Source organism: Pomacea canaliculata, linkage group LG2 (genome assembly GCF_003073045.1).
Source record: "Pomacea canaliculata isolate SZHN2017 linkage group LG2, ASM307304v1, whole genome shotgun sequence".
Taxonomy (NCBI): domain Eukaryota; kingdom Metazoa; phylum Mollusca; class Gastropoda; order Architaenioglossa; family Ampullariidae; genus Pomacea; species Pomacea canaliculata.
This window is the reverse complement of record NC_037591.1, coordinates 8,884,043-8,908,976: the sequence shown is the minus strand read 5'-3', so window position 1 is coordinate 8,908,976 and position 24,934 is coordinate 8,884,043. Positions and strand designations below refer to the sequence as shown.

The 24,934-nt window shown below is 37.0% G+C and overlaps 2 protein-coding genes across 4 annotated transcripts in view; both read right to left on the bottom strand.

Annotated features, from left to right (window-relative positions):
• Positions 1 to 13,233, bottom strand: part of LOC112557958 (double-stranded RNA-specific editase 1-like) — a 65,473-nt gene extending 52,240 nt beyond the window's left edge. The window contains exons 1-5 of one of the 2 annotated variants that reach the window (XM_025228127.1): positions 12,942 to 13,233; positions 10,307 to 10,469; positions 7,034 to 7,171; positions 5,509 to 5,611; positions 3,938 to 4,119 (exon numbers count right to left, since the gene is read on the bottom strand). In XM_025228127.1, coding sequence (XP_025083912.1) covers positions 3,938 to 4,119; positions 5,509 to 5,611; positions 7,034 to 7,121 — 373 coding nt within the window. In that variant the 5' untranslated portion in view covers positions 7,122 to 7,171; positions 10,307 to 10,469; positions 12,942 to 13,233. The remainder of the gene's footprint in view (positions 1 to 3,937; positions 4,120 to 5,508; positions 5,612 to 7,033; positions 7,172 to 10,306; positions 10,470 to 12,941) is intronic. The other variant, XM_025228125.1, reaches the window with a different exon arrangement.
• A 951-nt stretch (positions 13,234 to 14,184) lies between these two features.
• LOC112557961 (chromobox protein homolog 1-like) lies at positions 14,185 to 23,382 on the bottom strand. 2 transcript variants are annotated; one of them, XM_025228134.1, is made up of 6 exons: positions 23,288 to 23,382; positions 22,925 to 22,996; positions 21,998 to 22,148; positions 21,549 to 21,717; positions 18,154 to 18,254; positions 14,185 to 16,900 (listed from the first exon to the last, which is right to left on the bottom strand). In XM_025228134.1, exons 3-6 carry the CDS (start codon positions 22,090 to 22,092, stop codon positions 16,747 to 16,749), a joined length of 519 nt encoding a protein of 172 aa, XP_025083919.1. In that variant the 5' UTR covers positions 22,093 to 22,148; positions 22,925 to 22,996; positions 23,288 to 23,382; the 3' UTR covers positions 14,185 to 16,746. The 2 variants fall into 2 exon arrangements, with proteins under 2 accessions (XP_025083919.1, XP_025083920.1); XM_025228135.1 differs by having other exon boundaries at positions 21,998 to 22,145.
• Between the last annotated feature and the right edge of the window lie 1,552 nt (positions 23,383 to 24,934).

Sequence of the window (24,934 nt, the reverse complement as noted above, 5' to 3'; positions counted from 1 at the left end):
ATGAAAAATAGACACTTCAAAAAATGTATAATCCTGCGACCGAATTTAAAGGGTCTCCCAGACCGTTTTCGGGGATTTTCGTGAGCGGGGCCTCACTATCCAAAGTGTTCTTCTCCCACCTAAAGATATGAAAACAAGCAAAGTAGCTTCGGGCAGTGCTCCAATCAGCAGGCTTAAGTATTTGTGTTGATCGATAAAGGCCGTCTTCGATCAGTAGAAATGCCACTGTTTGTATCTTACAGGGGACAAAATTATTACACTCTGAGATTTCATCAAGGCAGACGCCGCTTGTGTCTTAAAGAGGCACACAACTATCAGACCCTGATATCTCCTCAATGGCAGACGCCGCTTGTCTTACAGAGGCACAAACCTATCAGACCCTAACATTTCTTCCATCGCCGACACTTGTGTAACATTTATATCAGCGCTAATGCTCGACAGTAGAAACCGTTAGACACCTTTTCAAAACAAGACCATGCGAAACAATTCTGCTGCCTTAAAAAAAAAACCTAAACAAAATCAAGGAAAACTCGTCGACCCCGAGGATATTTACACCTGTATGATTAACGTCCTCCCAGCCGGGAATCTACTTTTTTTTTTCTTTTAATCTGTGCAATGAAGAAGAGGAGGTCACTCTTCATCCTGCCAGCTAGCAGGTGGTGACAGCAGCACGCGCGCAATCCATGGAAACAATGTGAGCCAGACCCGGGTTATCAATCATGTGCTTATTCTCACGTGATGGTGTTGTGAACTGAATGACATCACACTGCGACAACAGCACCTTCTCTTGCCACTCCTCGTATTTAACAGCAAAAATTTAACAAATGAATATACAAACAAATTTAATTCCTATCCACTTTGCCGATCCTACATTCTACTCCCGACCATATAATTTAAGGACTCCGTTACACAACAAGCTCCATATTAATTAGCGCAGCCTCCGTCGCCTGCCTGGAGTACATCACCTTGCCAGCAACAACCTGGATTTGGGGGGCAATCCCAGTCTTCTTAGCGCGTCCAGTTCGTGAATGTGAGAAAGCCAGCGCTTCTAAAAACATAGATAGAGCTTCCAGAAGACCTTTCTCTAAACGCACGAATGTAAACGAAAGCAACCGCACTCTTCCAAGGGGGAAAAGTGCAAAAGCATGATGCACAACATCGTCCATCTTCCACTACAGGCTGAAAAAGAAAGTGCTGTCGTCAAAAATATCAACCCCATAATGATAGCACCACCATCCTCTCGTGCAGTGGTCTTCAACGTGCACATTTGACATCGTCCTTTCCTTCAGATTCGCGAGTCATTCCTAGTTGATCCTTCCGGGGGAAAAATGCTTCCGTTTAATTTGCTCAGACGACTTTTGTTGCTATCGATTTTCGATGTAATATGTCGGTGTCCGAATTTCTTACTGATAGGTCTAGTCTTGAAAGGCTATCAACCCCTTCTCACCTGTAACATGATGTTAGACGTGTATGGGTGTGTGAGCGACATCGTTATAGGTGAATTACCGAGCTGACGGATAGTGTCTGGATCGACACAAGAGTCAACCACGTGCGTACGGGTCACGCACGTAAGCACGCTCACATATAGCTAAGCATAGCACCATCCGTGTTACAAGTGGGAAGGGAGTTAAAATCTTTAATGCCGGATCAAGGTAAGGTTTGAAATTCCCACCGAACCTGTCTGTAACCATTTCAAAGGCTGGGCAAGCCGATAACCTCTGACCTACGTTCCCCAGTGGTTGTCATAGACGCGAGAACCCCAAAGCAGCTTATGCGCCCTCACGAGAGGGACACGCCCCATCAAAGACCCACATCTAATAATATATCAATAAAATAAATAAAAATTATTTATAACTAAATTATAAATCTTTATGCTGACGCTATGCGGTTGAATATACAAAAATATGCATATTATGCATGACTGATTTTTAGCTTAACACCCACCGTTTTGTTCTCGAGATACACAAACATCACTGCCCATAAAAAAAAGGTCCAAAGCGCAGACATCAGGGTTCTATATGAGTATGTTTACACTGTCACGACTTCAGCCAATGGAAAAGCTGAAACCAAATTTTAATCAGGTGTATTGAACACAAGTGACCTCATGAGTTTGACCTCTTACTGTGCATGATGATGTAAATGTATCTTCTGACAACGGATGGAAGTTATTCCCTCACACCTGGGGCGACAGTACCTCGTACTAAGCTTAATCCAGTGATTACACACACACACAAATTTTCATCGTATTAGACCTTAAAGCACTCCAGACTAAGAGTGCTTTTAGCCTTGTGTCCACAGCTCTCTACACAGAAAGTATACCGTGCAAACAGTGGCCTCCAGACCCGCCCAGCATTTATCTTCATCTGAAATTAATTTCTCTTAGATGATGTGCATTCACTCAGCAACAGCAAAACCATCGCCTCTATCAGCCACACGGCGCGCAAGACGGCAAGAGAGGCAATTAACATCCAGACCACTCTTTTAGGAACCGGATCGCTTTCAACAGTGACCTGACCAGGTATTTTTAAAAAAAAGCAGGTCTTACCTTCAACATATCGGGTGTCAAATGAGATCAAAATACACACAAATACTTCTAGGTTGCAGAAAAGGAAGTCCCTGAAACACCCTCAAACAGATCTGCGTTCCTAAAAATCCTTAACGTGTATAACAGATTTTTAAATTTCGATCCAAATCGCAAAGATATCAAAAATTCATGATAACACGACATCCTCTATCACCATTTTTAGCTCATTGTAGGTCATTTGCAAAAAATGATTGCAAGATTTATTGTTATTCTACCTATACCTTTGATGAAATCCATATTCATCTCTCTCTTACACATACACACGCGAAGCACATGGTCATTTACACAAGAATGAGCGCATGTGTGAGAGAAAAAGAAAGAGTGTGTATACGCGTGGACTTTGCACGGCTACTGCAATAATGGTTTCTGGAAGCTGATCACAAGTTTAGAAGAAAAAGAAAAAGAAAAAGAAGATACTACTAACGTTAATTTGTAAAACGCAATATATCGGCCAATATCTCAGACAAGCTCATTGAGCAGGATCCACGAAATAGCCACAACAATGCAGAATGATGAACAACCCAAAGAATCGCTGCGATGGCAGTAAGGGGCGATCACTGCAGACATGACGGTGGCGACTCCAGAAAACAAGGGTTAGTGATATCAAAAGAAAGTTGATAATTTGGTTAGTAATTGATGATGAATTCACCCTCCTTTATATTATCTAAAACAGCATTTCAGTTCTAACAATATATTCCAATCCCAAATCTAAAATTTAATTGAATGAATCCAGTCATCCATTCATTACTCTTTTTTCCAAAAATCCTTTTTTGTAATGGTTCGAACAGATCTTAGGTGAGGTGCAAGTGTGTGTGGAGTGTAGTATTGGTGGCCCATGCACAAAGCTGCATCACTCTATAAGTTCAATACTTGGTAAAAAGTAACATTTACAACCCTCACCTTCTGTAGCAGAACCATCAAGAATGGGAGTAAAAACTTTTTTAAAAAATTGCATCAAAGTATACTGTATGATTCAGGCGCAATACTTCTTTGATTTTATACCTGAGCAAGTAGCACAGCATAAATACACTTAATGAGTTAACAGAGAATGGCAGAATAGAAAGGCAAACAACAAGAAACGCTAGCTGCTGAAATTACAAATCACTAGCACCACTTTCACTCTAGACCAGTGGTGCCCAACCTTTTCTCGTCCGAGGGCCGCACTCGCGGGCCAGAACATGGCGGTTTTGCCAGAATCATGATGTTAAAAATGAAATTATGTTGTGTCTGGCTAAAATGAGCGGGCCAGATGAGGCCGTAGGTCGGGCACCCCTGCTCTAGACTAATACAGCCACAAACAAACCGCTGACTAGTTCAACACAGCTCAAACCACAGGTTAAACTAACAACTTACTATAGTTTTCATCAAAGCTGAAACCAAACAGCTCTTGCATGGCTGCTTCAGCAGCGCAGAATTTGGCAATCTTCTTACTCTGTCCTCGGCCCGTGAAAGACATGTTGCATACTTTAAGAAGAACAGCAAATTCAGTCTGAGTACCTCCTGGTTCTTCAAGAAAATCATAGCTGGCACCAGGGCTGCAAAAAAAGAATGACGTAGTCAGAGCTATTAATTCAGAAAATCCTTCATGAAAAAGAAAATAAAAAACACAAAAATTCACAAATTTAGGAAAATGTTTAGCAAAGAAGGGCTATATTGTGCTCACTGATAACAATAAATGTTCAAGGAGCCTCTGCAATCCTACTGCACCTTATTTCGCTCTCTCTCGGTCTTGAGGGGGCATATGGACTTTTTTCTACCAGCTGGTGGATCGGCATCTTGTTTTACGGAAATAACAGTGTAAAATTCAGCTTTACCCCCAAAATGTGTCTTGTGACCTATTCCTGACGTTTTGCTGCTCATGGTGATAAAATGTTTGCATTTGGTATTTCTCTTGGAAACTGTACTCGTCCATTTTACTATTTGATCACAACTTACCGCCGGCGCCATGACAGAAGCGGCCGACCAGGTCACAAGAACTGTCCTACAACAAATGCTGGACAAGAAAAGAACATCAAAGGCTTCGTGAAAGATGAGCTCTGCTCCATCAGAAAATAATTGGAGGTAATTTGTACGGAAATATCTGAGCTAAGAGACAGAATGGATTGGAAGACCGGATGTGTTGTATTGACGACAAATTAGCGGACGTGCACAACACATTTGACACCAAACTAGAGGGCTTCTTCTGAAGAGACAATTTCCGATATGGCAGAATGTGGGCGAGACACATATGAAGCATGTGAAAGTTTGATCGTAAGTGTTTTATACGACATTGTGCCAAATAAATCATGGCACCCCGCGGACATCGCGCGTGCCCATAGACTGGGTAGGCGGCGATAAGACAGACGGAAATCAAAAACAACACTCCAGACTACAAGCCTCGCCCTATACTCGTGAAATTCTCAAGGTGGACAGATAAAAGGGATATCCTTACTAAAGGGCATGACTCAGAGCAAAAAGTATCAGTGTAGCTGAAGATCTTACCGATCGCAAGTCCTATATTTTGAAAGATACAAGGGAAAGGGGGCTGAAAGCGTATTTTAAAAGTTGTCCTTTCCTAGTTATAAGTGAGAATGCCAGGGTTTGAAAGCTTGTATCTTGAAAATTAATCATAATTATGTACTCATTTGGGGAATTATTATTAAAAAATGAACTCGACCCAATTATAAAGAAAAAATGTTGCCCTCATGTTGTCCCTTAGCGCATTACCATTTAACATTCACATTCTGATTTAAGGTATGACCAGATGCTAAGTCGGATTTGGGGCTATTCAAAAAGATATTTAAAAAAATTCAAAATTGTGAATTTCTATCGCACAAACACAAGAATGTATGCAGATACATGTGCTGAAGCAAATAACAAGCACTAACTCTTATATTTGCAGAACAAAAATGATATGAAATAATGGAAAAGTAGTAACATCTTACCACAATTCATTAAGGTGCATTACAGGATGTTTGTTTGTTTTTTTCAAAGATTGTTGTGTAGTGCTGTCCTCCTCATCATCTTTCTCCGTTTCACATGTCACAGCTAGAATATAAATATTAGGAAGAAGATAAGCATCATTACTTTAGCAGCAGTCCGGCATTTTTTTCACAATGGGCCCAGAAATACAGCACAAACATGCATATTTCTTCTAATAAACATCATAGTAACAGTAAAATCTATATTAATATACCTACAGTTAACAAATTTGGACATTTTCTTCTAAGGAAAATGACAAAATTTTCCTTAATATAAATTCATCTGAAGCAAAGACAGATTCGACTGGAACAATAAAACTAATAAAATCTAAAGCTACTTATTCCTGAAGATTTCAAAGGATGCAAGAGGGCGCTAACAATTTATAATCCTAAAGCTCCACTTATTTATTCACTACTTAAAATTGTTTAGCTCTATCAATACATGTCTTGCTTTATATATCATACTATTTATGATTGTGACATTGTTTAGACTTGTATGTTTGCACAGCCTCTTAGAAGTAATTTCACTGAGCAAGACATTCTCCTTCCCTGTCTCATTTCAAATTAACTTAAAATTACTGTTACTATTATACCTGCAGTTCGGAACTGTATTATAATCCATATCAAAATCATTGAAGGATGCTGGAAGAATCTGGAAACGAGGTTGCGCCTGACAGGCTGTTGCTTTGTTCCCCAGCGATTTTTCTATTTTCTTATGCAACGTCTATACTTATTCATATCCATAAGTTTTTTTTCAGTGATAAGTTGTTTTTGTTTTTCTTAAGCTTTCATTTGTTACTGTTTCTATTGCTTGTAATTGCCTTGCCTTCTATTTATGTGGATTTTACTGAAATGGTTGCCTTCTCTGCCATTACTTTAGATCTAATTCTTGCTGTTTTTTTACTAAAACTTAGACTCACGTTTTCACCAACAGTTTTGCTACAAATGTTGAATATACAGTTTGTCTACATGACATCTAAATATTGTTGAATCCCCCTGCTACTCCTAAACTTTCAGCCTGTTTAGTTGAAACTTGAAACTTTCTCTTTACTAGGATTCAGTGAATGTTGACACCCCATCAAAACAACGGATTTGTCGCAAACAGCGTCCTTTGAAAAAATTCACCGCCAGCTCTGCTGTTTTTCGTTTTCTGCTCCATGTCCTCTTCATCAAAATCTGATACTGACTTCGCTGTGGGTTGTCAACTCTCTACTGGATCATGTTCCACACACGTTATTTGAACACTCCCTTCTGCAATGTGCTCAGTACTTTGAATATTCACCTAATGAACAATTAATCCAGTCAGTTGATGTTTCTCAAGATGTTTCTCATCTGACCATTATCATTGGTATCAAAGTTCCTAGGCCTTTAAAATCTACTAAATTATACCATAAACATCTGTCAGTAACACACAAAAAAATTCCTTGAGAGTATCTACTAATAGTATAAATAAACACAGATCGAAGTGTACTCTACACTTCGTTCTTACTTGCTGATGGCTGGTCAACGGTGGCTGCTTCTCCACTACCAGTTTCTGCTATATGTGTTAGAGAACCAACCTCGGATGTGGTCTCCATCCCACCTGCATTTTCTTCTTTAGAGTGATAACTTAGCTTCTGATCTCCATCTGTATAAAATACAGTATAATGTCTACAGATCTGGCTATAAACATGCAAACTCATATGTGCGCAAGCATACATACATGGACATTGTTCACTTTTTAACAGCAATTACACACAACAGAAAAACGGCTTCTGTCATGTCCACCTAAAACCAGAACTTTCATACTGGTGGAAAAAAAACTAACCAGTTTTTGGGGTCAAGAATGAATAAAAATGAAAAGAAATATTATGCACCATGATAGGAAATATAGAAATGACTGCTGAAAGAATGGCGACTTCAGGTAAAAATACAAGATTTTTAAAAACTATTTGAAAGAACAACTGGCATTCTTCAAATTTAAAACCTTGACCATTTTAAAACTAAAACTATAATAGGTGTGGGACAACTATGTTTATAGATCTATTACCAGGTTTAAATCCTTTATTAGCTTGTTGATTTCTTCTAAATCAAACAATTTAAAGATTTAGTAAGGAGCAAACTGTTTTCTAATGTGTGTGAAAAGCTCAGAGAAACATACCATTTCCCAAAATCGGGATACACACCTACAAAATCACCATGGGGAGAAAGAGGTCAAACTTGTGACATGGTGTTTATACATAGATAGGCCTAACATACAGTCTCAACTCTCCTACTGGCTAAAGCCTTGGCAATGTACAAGTCAGTGTTGTAGGAAACCAGTTTTCCACCTGGCAAACTTAACATGGACACCAAAGGTCAAGAGTAGTTTCCACCAAAAGGACTATGAGTATGGTCAAAGTGGTACAGGTCTGAAGCTTGGCCAGTTGGCACCTTATCTACCTTCCTGGATGCAGGCAGCAGTGAGTCAATTTTATGGCTCGTAAGATGCTAGACTACTCTAGCGAGAAATCTGCCAAAGTAATTATCAAAAGGGTAGCCAGTACTGGACCAAAGAAAGATGTCAGCAAGGCGCAGCTTAGCATCTAGATGGGGCAAAAACCTCACATTTTCCAAGCAGCAAACAGAGCTCCCTTGCGAGAAAATATACAGATTATTATTGGTTCTGCTAGGTACTTGTGTGTTTAGGTGTGTGAAGCACCCTTGTAAACTTTTATCAGTACACGACTACAGACAGGTCTGTGGACTGAATTGTGCTGGACAATGAACAAACATCCTTGACTTGGATTGTGCCGTAATATTTACTGAAATGTTCTGAAACAAATGCAATACCTCAGTGGAAACAGTCCCACAGCCAGTATAGTTGAGCGAGAGTTAAAAAGATGTTTGACTATACCTGCTCATTTGGTGGGTTAGTTATATTGCTCTATATATGAATTGATACTATTGTCTCTTTTATTTTAACCATATTTCTTTGTTTTCTGTTCCACAGTTGTTTTGGTTGTGTGGAGGTAAAAGTGTATTACTGTGTTTTAACATTGCATCAGAAATATCCATTACAATGTACAAATACTGGTGTCTGTATTGCTGACCTCTTTGTGTGCATGATGATGTTTGAACACATGTATCTTAAGAGCATAAGGGGCTGGGTGGTGTTCCCCCAGATTTTGGGAAATAGTTTTCTGCATTGAGATTCACTAAGTCATTAGGAAATAAATTGCAGCCCATCAAGGCATAAGCATTCTGTACCATGGCTCTTAAAAAATTAAATACAACAGAGAGATCAGAAAGGTTATGAACAAACCAGAAACACCATTGTCAAAAAAATGACTAATTAGTTATGTGGTGAATCATACGGGCTGATGCAGATACCAAGATCAACGAACCTTTCAATTTGCATTGTTTTATTCATGATCTTCATGGTCACCTGAATGATTTTACTTCTCCCAGGATAAAGAACACTTTAAAATATTACCAGTTTTTTTTAATGATTGCAATACCCACCAAATGTCATTATACAGCTTAGGCCAATTTGCTTCCAGTATTCTATTATTAGAATATTTATCTTTTCCATTTCAATTTTGTTATGCGACATTAAATTTGCTTTTCAATTTTATATCTACAACCAAGTGAAAGTCTGTCACATTGAAAGTAAATTTTCAATACCTCACAGCATCTGAGACTAAGTTATGATTTTTTTGTTAAACAGGCAAGTCACTTGAACTGGAAAAAAGTCTTCAATGCAGATAGCATTCTGCTGAGCACAAAAAAAGGTGGGAAATATTTGAGGCCATGAACAATACAGCAGAGAAATGTGCAGGGATCGTGAAGAAACTCACCAAACAAAAAATAATGTTCTTCTTCCTTGCTGTCATACACCTAAAAGGCATTGAAGGCAAATGACAATGAAAGAATGTGAGAACTAACAGTGGTCCACACAATCAGCCGTTTTCAGCACTGGAACGCCATCAGAATGATTCAACATAAATTTAATGATGAACTTCCAGATGTTTTCTAGTTCAACCAAAACTGACTTGCTCTGATAAAGTGTTTCCAAAGTGCAATCAGCATATAAGAAAATGAAAGAAAAACAAAGAAAGAATTTTCAACCATGGATTTTAACCACTCCCTTCAACTTTATTAATGATATCTAACAGTTTTACCCACACTACAGCCAATATTCTGATATATAAATTTGAATCTGCCTTAATAAACAATGCACAAGCTCTAAGGGTTAACTAAAAAATTCTCCTAATCTATCCTATATGTTCTAAAACAAATTAATCAAAGCTGACTGTGGCATCATGCTCATGTTTACCTTGTATTTTTAATTATAACATTGTCTACAAACATGTGACATTAAAGTGGCCAACTGTTTTCCTGAGGAAACCATGCTCCATAGGACACATGCCACATAAGACCTATTCCTATCCCACTGCAGAAATTTAGGATGGAAAAACCAAGTATCACTCTGTTAACGTTGCAAGGTGAATAAATGAAAAGCATTCCAGTACACAAGAGTCTATGCACAACTGCAGACTGCATCTTCGCACATGTTTCACAGGCAGGTTGGTGGGTTCCAACTGAACTCTTGGTATGGAATATTGCATACATGTGGATGTGAAGTCAATGCAAAAGTCCACGCAATTATTCCATACAGTCCAGCACTCCGCACACTTCTCTGGCCTGTCAAACATGCCACCCTGGAGAGAACCTGCAGTCTGCGGCCCCAAGCAGATCACCCTGGGATGATCAAATCGGTCAGATGAGGAATCTGTCTTACCAGCTTCCTGTTTTGTTACATACAGAGCACAGGTTCAGGACCGTAGGCCCTTTGACATGGGTTTCAAGGCCTAGCATGGCCACAACTGTAAAGCTGAGAAAGCCAGCATCCGGTTGGATATGGGCACAAAGCTGATAAGCCTCAAAAGGTATGTCAACTTTTCCTGTAGAGTAAATGCACATTAAAAAAAAAACAGGTAGCTCTTCAATGTGTAACTACACGATTAGCAGTACCGCTATCCCCTTTTTCTAATATCAGTACCATTCACTTACACCAGGAAATGACATCTAAAATTGGATTTCTTAACATACAAAAAGGGGTTAAGATATTTCAATTTCCACAATAGCAAATCTAGTCAGGTAAGTGTATATGTTTGTGCATGTCCAATGACTTGCTTCTACATGGTGTAGCTACTCTATTTTCCTAGCACCCACTACCCCATTTCCATGTTCAGGGTTTTTGTTTCTTTTGTGAATGTGTCAAACAATGACCCTATGACACTGCTAGTCCTATTAAATAATCAAGTATGCTCAAAGGAATGAGTACAAAGCTGGGATTAAATCACTCATTTGCTAGAGGAGGGTGGTGTGTGTGTGGGGAGGGAGGGAGGATTGGTATTTTACACCGAGCCAGCAACTAAGGCTATAATATGGCAAGGCAGCCAGCGCTGTCGACAGATGCCACATGCAGAGAAAGAACAGCGTGCCTGAGACAAGAGCTGAACCCAGGACAGCCAACCCTCACTGTATTGGTGACAGGATCTAACCATTGCACCACAGGATCACCCTGCTACAAGGGGGAAGGCATCAATATGTGTAAAGCTACAAGGGCAATAACTCTTTCCTGGTGTCTTTACGAACAAAAATAAGAATGTCTGTGTATACATTTCCATGCATAAATTGAAATGCAAATCAATACCATTACCAGATTGCAGCATGGGTGAATGAAAATTCATAAAATGATACAAAACATTTTCACACAACACCTAACTACCAAGTCTAAGTTTTCAAATTTTTGACTTGTCTGACAGAACATCAAACATCTTCAAACATTACTGAATTTAATGAGCGCAGTTCTATGTGCTGAGGCAAATTTAATGCACTGAATTGTACTTACTTTGTATTTAATTAATATTCAATGCCCATAAATTTGTTTCCATAATTAGAATTAAAAGCAATGAAATGGTGAAGAGAAGCTGCTTTTAAAAGTTATGTCAAACAGATGTGTGACATAAGTAAAAGTGTGCTGCAGGAACACATGCTATTTACTTACATTCTAGAAAACTGCTGAAGTTGTATTTGTTATCATTTGTATCCTCTTTATGTTATTCTACATGAATTAATCAGTGAGAGACATTTACTGTTTCTTTGTTTTAGTTACTACAGTAAATTTGTGGTCATGTTGTCCAACATATCCTATAACAACGCAGAAAAATATTTTCTTAAAAACAAAAATCCCTTTTCAAAAGTAATCTATATACTAATATGGTAGAGGCAAAGTCTCATAGTGATGAAGCATGTCAAGTTTGTTACTGTTTCTGTTGTCAGTTTTCCAATTTTAAAAATATGTAGTACTTTTCATTTACTTGTTCTTCATGTGTAATATGAAAGTGTTTAACTGTATTCAGTTCTAATGTTACTGGTGTTTATTTTGGTCATTCTCCACTTCCTCATAAGTAATCTATTTGTAATCTTGCCTAGAAACATAAATTTCTTGCTCCCTTCAAGATGTACACACACGCACTACACATCTTTTTCTCCCTAAATTTTTCAAAATGCATCAATCTGGCCATGAAATGAATATATTGCCATAGTTTTGGTGCATCATTTGAATCTGCAGTATGATTTGAACCAGGAAACATGTCATGTTTATAAAGTGAATAATGTTGTTTCAAATGCAAACTGTATAATGGAAATTAATTCCAATTGATAAAAGCAATAAGAACATGCAAATCCTTTCTTACTTATGTATTTTCTAATTATTTATAGTTTAAAAATAACCGTTTCTTGCGATCTTTAGACTGCACTGCTAATAGCCTAAAAAACAAATGTTATTAGTTCAAAATGAAGAGAAGACAAATATTATTGTACAATATTTAGATGCCCAAACAGGTGACTAGTACTTAATTTTGGGGGTTAAAAAAAAACCCTAAAACTTAATGAAATCACGTTGATAAACTTCCTGGACTTGTACCTGACAATTTCATGACAGTACACATGTTAAACATATTAAACGTGAACATTATTTTTGTGAAAACAACGCATAAGTTCATCACTCTTTAAAGATGCATTCTCGCCGCTGTATTATGGATTGATGGAAACAAAAGTTGCTTTTAAATCTTAATACTCAATCATGGGGGCTGTGGTTAAGTATTGAAACCTAAGCTTTCATCTCGATAAATCAAGTGTACTAAAAGGTCCAAGGAAAAGACGAGTGGTGATTTTTTTTTATTTTGACCGTTGCATCGAATCAAACACAACACGATTATCCTGACGACGTACACCAACCGAATAACCACAAAAGTCAACAGCTTCCCACGAAGACAAACTGCACATATTTCTATTCATTAAATGTTGTCATCGTATACGCTTACATGCAATACTTCACTACATAAAGACTGCGCCAAAAACAATACCTTCGCAAGGATCCATCCTAGCGCTTTATCGCGTTAATTTATACACCACCAAAACGCAGCTCTCTTTAAGGAGAAATCAAAATCAGCCTTGATCAAGTACCTTAACTCCCCTTGACTAGCTAATTTTTAAGTTCTCGTTAACATACAATTGCATATTAACCAGAAATCAAATTTAAAATATTGTAGATTAAACGAATGAAATCTTCAAAAGCATGAAATGTAGCAATTACTCTATTTTGGATTTGTGCTGTCGTCAATTCCACCATTCTAACGTATTTCACGCATTCGCGCACTTGTACATCTCGCTCTTCCTCACTGGACTAGTTAAAACTTGAAAAAAAAAAATCTCCCCTTACGTGGTCTAACACGCGTATCATTAGAGCGGTCACACGTCGATTCAACCGAAATGTAACTCGATCTAAAATACATTTTATTTCTTACTCTTTGCTCCAAGGCTTATCGTATTTGGAAATGTATATTTTGCTATTCTAGAATTTTGGGTCATTAAACCACAATTAAAATGTAGGTACAGGATTAGAAAAGTATTTTTAACATTTTAAACGTATTAAGCTGGTGTTTTTATTCGAAATAAAAACTATGCAACGCTTTGTAAGACAATTTTATTCTAAACAGAATATCGAGTATGTTATAAACAATACACAACACAATCATGAAGTGCAAAACTAAAACTACGTGAAAGCCTGCAAGGGTTTGATCCGAAGGGATTAAAAATTTTGGGGGGTTAAAACCTAGGGTTTGAAAATTTACCTAAAATGGTTTGGGGTGGTATTACTTGTTAAAGCATGCAGATTATATTACTATTATTGTAACCTAACGCTATACCTTCTTAAATTGCACGAAGGTGGGGGAAAAGGAAGTTCATTACCGCAGTTCTTCCTCATTTGATCTTCGTGATCAAACCCTGTGCAGGTAGCAAAACAATTACTTGATAAAAGATGAAAAGCAATGGTGGATGGTGTCTGCAAATTACACTGCTGTTGTGTTATGATCTAAACTACACACTGCTGCCAATGTACTTTAAAAAAAAATTTAAATCCCTTGGTACTTTAGTCACTGCCAGAAATGTTAACTGTTATCCACAGGGAAGCACAGTTCACTTTACCCAAGTTTTGTCAACCAAGACAGATCATACTACTCCCCAACCCTCAAGTCTAATCAAAAAAAAAAAAAAAACACCACAGGAGTAACATGAGCCATGGGTAAGACAAAGACAGCAAGCAAATGATGGTATGCCCAGATACTAGTCATATTTGACCAGATCATTTTTTTATCATTCACTTACATGAAGAGAGAAGCTGTCAAAAAACAAACTAAAAAGATTTACAATAGCTGCAATTTCATGAACTGCCATCATTTCAAAATTCTGCACCAAAAAGAATCAAAACTAATGACAAAATTCACAAAATCTTTACATCCTCCATTCTTATCAGCTTCAATTAGTCCACTCACTCTTTCCAAAAGTAACAAATCCTAACCCAAACCGAACATGACATTTAAAAAAAAATTGCTTAAATAAAGCACTGTAAAACTGACTTTTGTGACTTGCTAATAATAGTCCCATTCTTGAATTTTATAACACTTAACATTGATGTGAAAACTTTTCTTTGCACTTGGTAAGTGGAGTTTATCAGATAAAAATGACTTGGAAGCAGAGTTAAAAATCCATCTGTAACCAGACATACTTATTTTGTGGCAGCTTATAGCTAGGCAAGTCTCCGACACATTTTCCCCCTTTCACCTTGCTAACACTTAAGATTAAGTCCTCTGCTTAAAATGCACAGTACTCTGTAGTATTTACAATCTTGGGCAGTAACAAGTTTCTCTCACAGTAAATTTCTTAATCCACAATAAAAGGATCACTCTGTACCACATCTCCACGAATCTTACCAAATCTCTCGATGCCGAACTTCAATTTTTTTGTTTGATCACCACACACCGCCATCAATTTTTATAAAACCTAAAATAGGTTGTTTTTCAGCTTTCTAGCTCTTACCATGCTATCATATGCCATTAACCATCCCTCATACAGAAATGCCAAAGCATGCCTTAATTTTTTGCTTGAGTAATCTCCACACTCTAATCTGCTTGATTAGCAAAGGCTGTAAGCCTACAACTCATCATATCTGGTTTATAATCAAACACTTTGATGATAAAAGTCTGACCATCTGAAATAAAAGCACTGAGATGGGACTGATGAGAGAAGAAAAGATAATGAAAGTGTTTGAATTCTAGTAATATCTTCTGATCTGGTAGAAGAGCAATCACTAGTTCAGATTTTCTGTGAACAGAACTTAACATCTTAACATCAATGTTAAGTGAACAGAAAATCTGGATAGACTGTTTTATGCCATTGTATTGATGAGGTAGCCACTGACAAGTCAGATCATCCCTACCAAAAGCTTGCCCCATCCTTATGAGATCCAAAATGAATCGTGCTTTAAGTTTGCCAAAACTTTCCTAAGTACTACATACTGATATGCTCCCTTTTGCAAATCTCAGAAACTATGCATCCACACTACGTCAACAGACAGCAACTGCACAAATCATACTTTTATTTCTTCACTAAAAATCCATGACAGAAAGGAGCAGTCTTTAAGTCTTACGGGATGAAAAAAAGATTTTTTAATAATAGGTAAAGCTCCAACTAAAACCTTTTTCTGTTGTCAAGATACATGTGTACAATCACCACCATGCACAGAAATATGTCAACTACAGAGGAATCAAACATTACCACACACAGAAATATATCAGCGGTCAGGATTGTACAAAGATATGGTTATTTTCTCAAGGCTCCAGCCAATGGCAGAGCTGGGACCACCATTAGATGCATCTGCATACAAGCATGTCACAAGTTTTACCTATCTGTGCATGGTGATGTTGCTAGTTGTGTATCTTTTGATAGAAAGGGGTTGTTTATCCATGTTTTAGGAAAGAGTCTTGCACTTCAGTCCTTAAGGGAAAAAGAAAGAAGTCCACCCCACAAGACTTTTAAAGGAAAGATGCATTAAAGGGAAGATCCGATTCCCTTCCACTTTATACAGATAAATGAATTATAATGAACTATGAATTTGTTGACATCTTAAAAGTAAATGAAACAAAACCGTTTTTTCAGATTCAAAGCACATGCATCCAAAACTCCATCCCAATGTTCATGAATTTCCTTTGGCAACTTTAAAAACCTTCCATACTATTGTGACACCTTCACTACACCTAAGAGACGTGTACAATGAACTCAAAACAAAAAAATACAAGAAATGCCTGGATGCATGAGGTGGTGGAGGGAAGGTGGGGGAGGATCTGTTGAGTCCAACACTGCTGCATGAAATGCACAAACGATTATGACAGCTGTCAATGAGAGCACAATTCATCTTGGTAAAGAAAATGTGGAAGCTGTGGGGCAAGGTTAAAGGAACACAGACAGGATGAGATGATGGCAGTAACAAGTTGGCGTTGACCTTCAATCTGCAATGGGGTTTTATACTCCACTTATTGTAGCTGGAGATGATCAAAGTCTTGTCGTCAAAGGATGGATGATCTGATGACAATCAGAATCACAAACTCTGAAAAGTCTGAAATGCCGTTTTCTTTGTAGACCTCCATGTAAGCACTTCAGGATCTATCATACCGAGTTGTATCACCCGATAGGTGGAGATCTGACATGCAGCTACTAAACATCTGTCACATTTTCTTTTCAAATGATGAACCTGCAGACAAATTTCGGATAGGCCAACTAGTTACTAAGTCAGACAAGTAGAAAATGAAGGAAAGCTTCATAAAGTGGCCATTAGGATTTGCTCTCATCTTTTCCTTTTTCTTCCTCCTCTGTATCATTGTGTGTATGCCAGGTCAACCTCTCTTCATAAAATGCTATAACTATCTGCGGGCACTTCACATTTGCCTGTCGTGCTGGCACCAGATCAGCCTCATCACTGTCTTTCCTGCAACACAACAGTACACAGATAACAAAATGAAACATACAATAGAATCTTCTCATTATGGTGACGCTCTTAGATGATAATAATAAACGTGTGGTTTATGTAGCACATGCTCATGAAAAAGCATGATGACCTTTTTTGATATAATTCATATTTTAGTGAAATGGGATATATTTTGTTCACATCACTATTGTCAGGATATTTTCTGAAGCTTTTATCTGATTTTTATGAATTTTGTAAAACTGTGATCAGTGGGTTTTTTTTCACTTAATCATAGTCAGATCTGTAGGTGCTGAGGAAACTGGTTTATTAAAGCAAAGAAATTTGGCATTCTGCAGTTTAAATTTGTATATAGTCCATGCTTCTTCAGTCTAAAATTTTAAAGTAATATAAGATTTAATGGTAAACTGAAAAACACAGAAAAATACCCTTTTGCAAGTTACATGCTTACGTTAAAACACAGTACAGACAGCTTGTACTAAATGCAAGAACAACATGATTTTGTTTCCCAATCAAGTATTAAAACGTTTAGAAAGAGACTACTTTTAACTCTTTTCAAAAGTCAAAACATTTTCGTGCAAGTGGTCTCAAGACCACATAGTTAAGATAACATGATGCCATCATTCAGGAATAACTGTGATCAGTAAAGCTGATCTTGGAACATGGAAATTATAAAAAATCTGTTTTAGTAAGTCTGCCCATCCTTAAGATGTTTTAGTCAGCCTGCACAAAACCTCAAAATGTAACTAGGTCACAAGATTTTTCATGTCACAGTTATAAGCTGTTATAATAAAAGACTTTTCAAATTTTAGCCTTTGCAGAGTTAGAGGAAATGTTAAAAACGATGGTTGGTAAGGAATCATAGAGTATTAAGAAAGAGCCTTAAAGATTTTTGCTTGCTGGATTTACTTACTGAAAGGAAATCCATAAAAACACTCATCAATATCCACAAAACACTTATCATTCCATATATTCTTGCAGAGCTTGCTTTTTCTAAATGGAAACTACGAAGTATACATACACCCAAGATAAATATGCAACTTCTTTCTAGGAACAAAGACAGATCTCAGTTTTCTGTAAATGACCAAAATACATCTCAACCAACAGAATATTACTTGTCTGATATTAGCTAAAATGTTTTTGACAGAACACATGCAAAAGGCTATTAACTACAGCTCTTTAAAACAATTCACACTGATCTCTCATTTAAAACAAAAAGACAAGAAAGAACTAAAACAAAAGGAAAGCAAACTAACCACTTCATAAGAAACATCAGTTCTCCGCTGCTGTCAGTGGCTCCAATTATTCGTTCTGGTTGAAGCCCTCTGTCAAACCCCCTTGGTTTGTTATCATCTTCCTGAAATATAAAATAGATAAGGGAATGGGGAAAGGCTATAGATTTAGCGTACACTAGTGTCTAAAAAATTTTTTTTCACTTTTAACTGAGCCTATTGACCACTTTGGGGCATTTAAAGTTTTTTTTTAATTTTTGTCATTATGCAGCCGAACAGCGCACTGGAGGCAGCTCAATGGTTGCCCATGATGTTGTTAATGACTTTTGTTACTGAACTTTTGAGTTCTGCATTTCTCACTTTTTAAAAAAATCTACCTTTGATCTACAAAAAATAGAGACCATAGCAAATTAGTTTAAGAAATGCCTTTTGAAATTTTGTGTAAAATACAGGTCTTTATTGCAAAACTTTTGTAGCAGCTGCATAAGTTGTAGCACTGGAATGACTGTTATGGAAAGAAGCCCATGTCAATTTTCACCAAGACCTAAAGGTGACTAGTGGCACTTATTTCTTCTTGTTTATACGTAGACCAAAAAGTCTGAAAATATCTATGCATATAGAAAAATCGTTCATCACCTGGGAATACACAAATGGGCAAGGCTACAGCCAAAATGGAAAGCCCACTGTTTGATATGTGGGTTATTCTTGATCTAACCTCTTTGTCAGTACGTGATAATGTTTAAAAGGCTTATAAGTGGAAAAAGGTATATCAAATCTGGTCTAATAAACTAAAGCAATGGTTCTTAAAGTGGTTCTTAAAGTGTGGTCCATAGACCACACTTGTAAGTCAGGTGGTCCGCAGCTAGCAGTCATCATATGACATTGCACCCCGTCATCCATTACCCTTAGTAACTTCAAATGTTCGTTCTTCTTCCATACTCCTCTTTGACAGCCAAGCACATTTCAGAACCAATTCCCTCAATGCTTTCAGATTTTACTTTCAACAAAATCTGATGGCAGGTGACATATTACTTTGCCTAATTTATGATCATTTTGACATTTTGGTTTGTTGAGGGTGTCTGCTATTTTCTATAACCTCTCTGGGACCATCTCTTCTCTGCCTTCAACCTTTAATGATGGTGATAGGTCACAGAGGCCAGTGCTACTGCTTCACCAACTTTCCACAGCAAAACCGATTGGTAGAGAATAGTTGACTGATTTGAAACCTATTCAATTGTTATTTTAAATGGTTATTTCAATACCCATTTGAAGTCGTTTTTATTTAAGTTCTGCACCACCTGCCTAGATGCACGCTTTCATAATTTTTAGCACCCTTTAGCCAGATTTTAGAATAATCTCTACTTCTCACTTTAAGCAAGACTGCACACTGAATCAATACCTTGCTGCAAAGAGTACCTCTAAAACTTGTCATTCTGCACTCTCTACAGCTATGGCAAAAATGCCTTAAACCTATTTGCGAGCCACAGCTGATTGTAATACTCCATATCGCTAGGGCAAATAGCAATATCCAAATCAGGGGTAACAATTCCACATTAATGTGTCATCTCTAGCTCATTTAAAACATTCATATTCATTATTTATAACACATATATGATGTTTCTCTAAAAATTATCTCTAGAATGACTTTTCAGGATGCTCATGTTATAAGCCTTAGTTAAGATTGTCAGCCAGATGAATAAATTTCATTCATCTGTTGAAACACATGATATATGCATTATATAATAAAGTAATGATATAAATATGTAAATAAATATTATTACTGTATTAATGCCTAAAAAACTATTGTGGAGAATAATTTAATGGAGTCACAAGAAATTCAGAGTTTGTAAACTGATGGCTACATTCCAAAAGATGACACGACTGCATGCAGATCTTTGTACATGAAAAATAAGATATCCTTTGAAAATAAGTTCTAATGTCTTTTTTCCAATCAAAAATTAATTATAAGACTCAGTCTTATTTTTCAGGAAACACAGTACTTCAGTGCTTAAAAAATCAGCAAAATGTCACTTTTAGCAAGTTTCCATGTTTTCTAATTTTTTTTCAAATACTGATTTTCAGGAACTGGAAATCATTTTTCAAAATATCCCGACTTTTCTGTTTTTTTCTTGGCCTCTATGGATACTGAATGCTCCTGCAAGTGAGAGAAGTCTGGTGCTGATTAAACTATTGAACACCTGCAGGTTTTTCTTTTAATAGACAACACAAGCCCTCGGCTAAAATTGCTGGAAATAGAGCATAAAATATTACAAAAACATTTTCCAATGGTATTTTATGACAAAGAAGCAAAATAATTATTATATTAATATTATTCTCTTAATTACATCTGGATTTGTTGAGAAAACAGGAAGTGACAAAAATGGTAGTATTTCTAAAAATAGCATCATCTACATGAGCTAAATGTGAAGAGAAATGATAAATCATTGGCTTAAAAAATAAGAACAGACTAGGACACAATATGCAGTTGCTGAATTTTTCTTTTTAACATTCAGATGGAGTTATTTTGTACTTGGTTAAGAAATTCTGAAGACAATGGCAACAAATGCCAGTGATTAACTTTGCTTAGAGATCTGTACATACAGATCTCTGCTTTGTTCAAATGTGCCATGTAAACTTCGTCCCAAACCATACTAAAAAAATTGCTCAAAACACTTCAAAATCGATTGTTATCCGGTCACTTATACAGTACAAGAAAGTCTTGGACTGTCAGTAAAACAAAGAAGAGAAGTGCCAACTATACAAAAGCATGAGCTTATGCACCACAATGCTAAAAACAGCTGACTGTGCCCACTTGGAAACAGGGAATCAATAACACAATGCCGACTGCAATGACTATGATTGTTGCCCATTAATTCTGATATGGACAAGATTTACTTACCAGTCTATCAAGTGAATTTGGTTTGGACCTTTAAATTTTTTTTTTAAAAACTTCAGTTGAAGCTTCTAAATAAAGTTTAAATCTGTAGAGCTGTATTCCAAAATCAGCCATTTCATTTTCTGGGCAAAAAATCACTTCTTGAGCACAACAACCTAAGCGATGTTTCTTTATCTGACTAAAGACATGCACAGATTTGCTAAACTGAGCCACACTTAATGTTAAAATACTTCTTCCACACAAGAAAACTCTCTAGCATAGGAGAGTAATTTTCAACTGCCTTCCCAGTTGCAGGTAAGAATACCAATGTTTGAATCTTTATATCTTGAAAATTCACCATAATTATGTACTCATATTTTGGGAATTATTTTAAAATGAACCTATCCTGGTCATAACGAAAAATGATGCACTTGTGTTGTCTTTTAACAACTTTAAAATTTCACAAAAGCAACACTCAAAATATTTTTTATCTAAAACACTTTTTTCTATTAAACACAAAATGTCTTGTAGAAAAGGCACTCACTGCAGATTTTGCATCTGTAACTTTTTTCTTTCGTTTTGCAGATGTTTCTTCCATTCCGTTTTGTTGTTTTCTTTTTTTCTCTGCTTCTCTCTTCTTCTTCCTTTCTTCAAAGTCTGCTATCAAATCAGGGCAGTCTAAATTCTCATCTGGCTCCCATGTGTTTTCAGAACTGCAAAAGAAATATCACCAAATATGCACAAGGCATTAGCAACCCCATCATACGACACTGGTAAAGTATTAACAACCACACACACGATAACTTTACACAGATTTGTTTTTTATCCTTCTACTTAAAAACTAAAAAAAATGGATCAGCTGATTTTTCCAAGCACTTTAAAACTATTATTCTTAAGTCTTCTTTTTTTTTTCTTAGCATACCGTGAGCAACGGCCAAGTATCCCTTAGACAAGAGCCAACTCTCAAAAACACCATCAATTTAAATAACATACTCTGGATAGCCTTTCCATTTGAGAAGATATTCTCGTTTGCCATTCCGTATCCTAGAGTCGACTACTTTTTCTACTGTATACTCTTCTTCTCCCATATCTTCTTCCTCTTCTCCTACGTCATCTTCATCCTTCTTTGATTTTCGAACAGCTGCTAAAAAATATATATAAATACTAGCATATAAGATGTATACTTACAAATAATGAATGTGAAACATTAACATCAAGTACTAAATGAAATCTATTTCAGTAAGCATGAACAATCTTCAATTAAGACATCAATATTGCATAAGTAATGAAATGCAAGATGACACATTATAAAATGTACTTCATTACACTCAGGACTACTTTTAGACAGAACTATACATTTCTCTGCCAAATGACTTTGTTTCTTCCACTACACTACCGGAATGCCTGATGTGTACAATGCCAATGCTGTCACATTTTATCTATGTTTATAAACAAGCACCCAAGAATGGCGTTGTTTTTAGTCAATCTTTTTTAACATCTTTCTGATAAATTGCCCAACAAAGCAGACAATGTGTTTAAACCAAATGTTGATAACCACCATTAATGCCTATAATGTTCACAGTGTAGACGTTATTGTAATTATAAAAAACGCCAAATCATTTTACAATCTGTCATTGTTTCCTGCTGTCATTAGAATTGCAAAAAGGCACTCTGTTTTGGATCAATTTGTCTTTTAAGAATTCTCGTAAATACATAGTGAATTACAACTTGGTTTCCAGTCGCTATTTTTCTGCTATTCCCGAAAATTTCACCCAATACCGACGTTAGTTGTTGCTAACACTCCTCCCATGGTATACATAACCCTCATTTAATCTGCTGTAAATAAAATTCAATCTATTTAACGTTCACTACAATTCTGAAACGACACAACCATAACAACAAACGAGAAATTGTACCAACTTGATTGATGTTGGTGGTTTTCTCCATGCTCCAAACTGCAGCAAGAATTTCCAAATCACAGAAATTGTGACTCTACCACATCATGAAAAAAAAATCAAATACAATATATCAAAAGCGAATGCTATTAAACAAGGTGAATGATATCTAAATTTCTCTAATGTTGGTGTTGCAGTCTTCAACACAAAATAAGATGAAAGAGTCAGCAAGGATGCGCGCCATTTTGGCATTCAACTGAGTTCGATATCTGTGAAATTAAAACATTTAGAATGTAGCTGATCAAGCACAGAAGATATCATAAAGCGTAAACTGATATACGTAATGAGGAGTAGCATATACCGATCCAGTGTAATTTATTAATCTCACCTCAGAATTTGATGCTTTGTGAAAGCAATGCTTTTGCAGAGGTTCTTCTCTTACGCATGCGCAGTTTCAATATATCCGGGACATGTGAATTTTCTTTACGCGGGAATAGCCTCGATTTGACAAGCAAAGCCGTTTCAGCCAAGATCGGGATTTGAGTGCTAGTTGTTTTTTGGCCTAGCCAAGTTAAACTAAGGATCTTCATTTCTATGTTTCACGGTACACTTCATTTTAACTGAATGTACTGCAAAATGAATGCGAAGCTGTAGTTGTTAGTTTTCGTGAGCCTCTCAGTGCGTGAGCGGACGCTTGGATATCTGCTGTTTACGTTGTAACAAAGACGTCTGACGACGTGTCAGTTTGGCACTTAGTTTCAACGTGACGGCGTTTGTTCGTTTGTTAGTAATTAACACCCCATTTGGTTAAAATATTTTAATACTTTGTCACTTTCAGTGTTTACCATATATAAAACACAAAGGGTATTCAGATCTTAAAATGTTGGTGGTTTTCATGCCCTCAAATTGTTGGAATTGTTATCGACCCTTTTTAAGGAACATACACGTCGACGGATTACCTCAGCCTCCGATGTCAAAAAACTGCTTTAATTATGTATCATGTTTTATGTATTTTACCTGTCACTGATACTTGATCAATAATTATAAGTGCCAGTTAACAGTAGTATCAGCTTTCGTATGTGATCTTAAGTCAGTTCCATGCTTAAAATCCTTTGTCATATTTTCCTTGTGTGATTTGGAACTCACATAAGTGGTTTACGTGTGTTTCTTCGCTGTGGGGAAAACTCGCATCTTGTTTGTTTGGGGGTTTTTGTTGTTGTTTTTCATCGTCTCACTCAAATTCGTATTTTGTCTTAATTTTTTAATGGAAGTAATTTGAGAGTAAATTGATACGTGACCATATGAGTAAGCTATAGAGCAGACCTGGGCAAACGCCGGCCCGCGGGCCGGATCCGGCCCGCCTCCTGTCTCTGACCGGCCCGCCCGCTGGCCCGCCCGCCAGTATATATACTATGTATACAGTATTGGGTAACACTGAGTTAACTATATTAGTCCGGCCCTCTAAAACCATCCCAGTTTCTCATGCGGCCGCTTTGGAAAATTAATTGCCCACCCCTGCTATAGAGTATAGAGTGTACGCCACCAGCGCAAGCTATAGTCGGGTGAAAGGCAGCAATAACAATTATAAAAGGTTGTCAAACAGTCATCTATAGTTAGTCCAGTATGGTACAAACATGTTGTTTTACCCTAAAGCAGTAACTATTAAGTGGTAACAATTAAAGGTATTCCTGGGTAAAGAAACATAAAGTAGTGACAGCGGGCTCTGGACTCCGCTTTGTAACTTCGGAAACAAGACACATTTCCTTGAGTTCCCGACTTTGCCCTGGGGAAACGACTTACTCTCGCTTCATAACTATGGACTCCATAGCATGATGAGTCCATTAGTTATTACACAACTGGATTTTCCAGGAAGGTAAAGACCCGACTAACTGCAAATGCAGAGTGTAATTGTGGAAGCGAAAGACCCACGCGGTCACCTTCCTGTCAGCGCCAAAGCTCAAGTTACAATGACAATGATCAACTTTATTGGTTCCAGTGGGCAATTTAAACATGGGAAGGTGCTCTAGTTACAGTA

Bases quoted from the DNA above. Each gene is read 5' to 3' on its own strand.
- LOC112557961 (XM_025228134.1), bottom strand. From the start codon at position 22,092: ATGGGAGAAGAAGAGTATACAGTAGAAAAAGTAGTCGACTCTAGGATA. The intron at 21,718-21,997 runs GTATGTTATTTA...TTTCTTTTGCAG, and splicing joins AAATGGAAAGGCTATCCAGA to TTCTGAAAACACATGGGAGC. The intron at 16,901-18,153 runs GTTAGTTTGCTT...GTTGTGTTGCAG, and splicing joins CTGATGTTTCTTATGAAGTG to GAAAGACAGTGATGAGGCTG.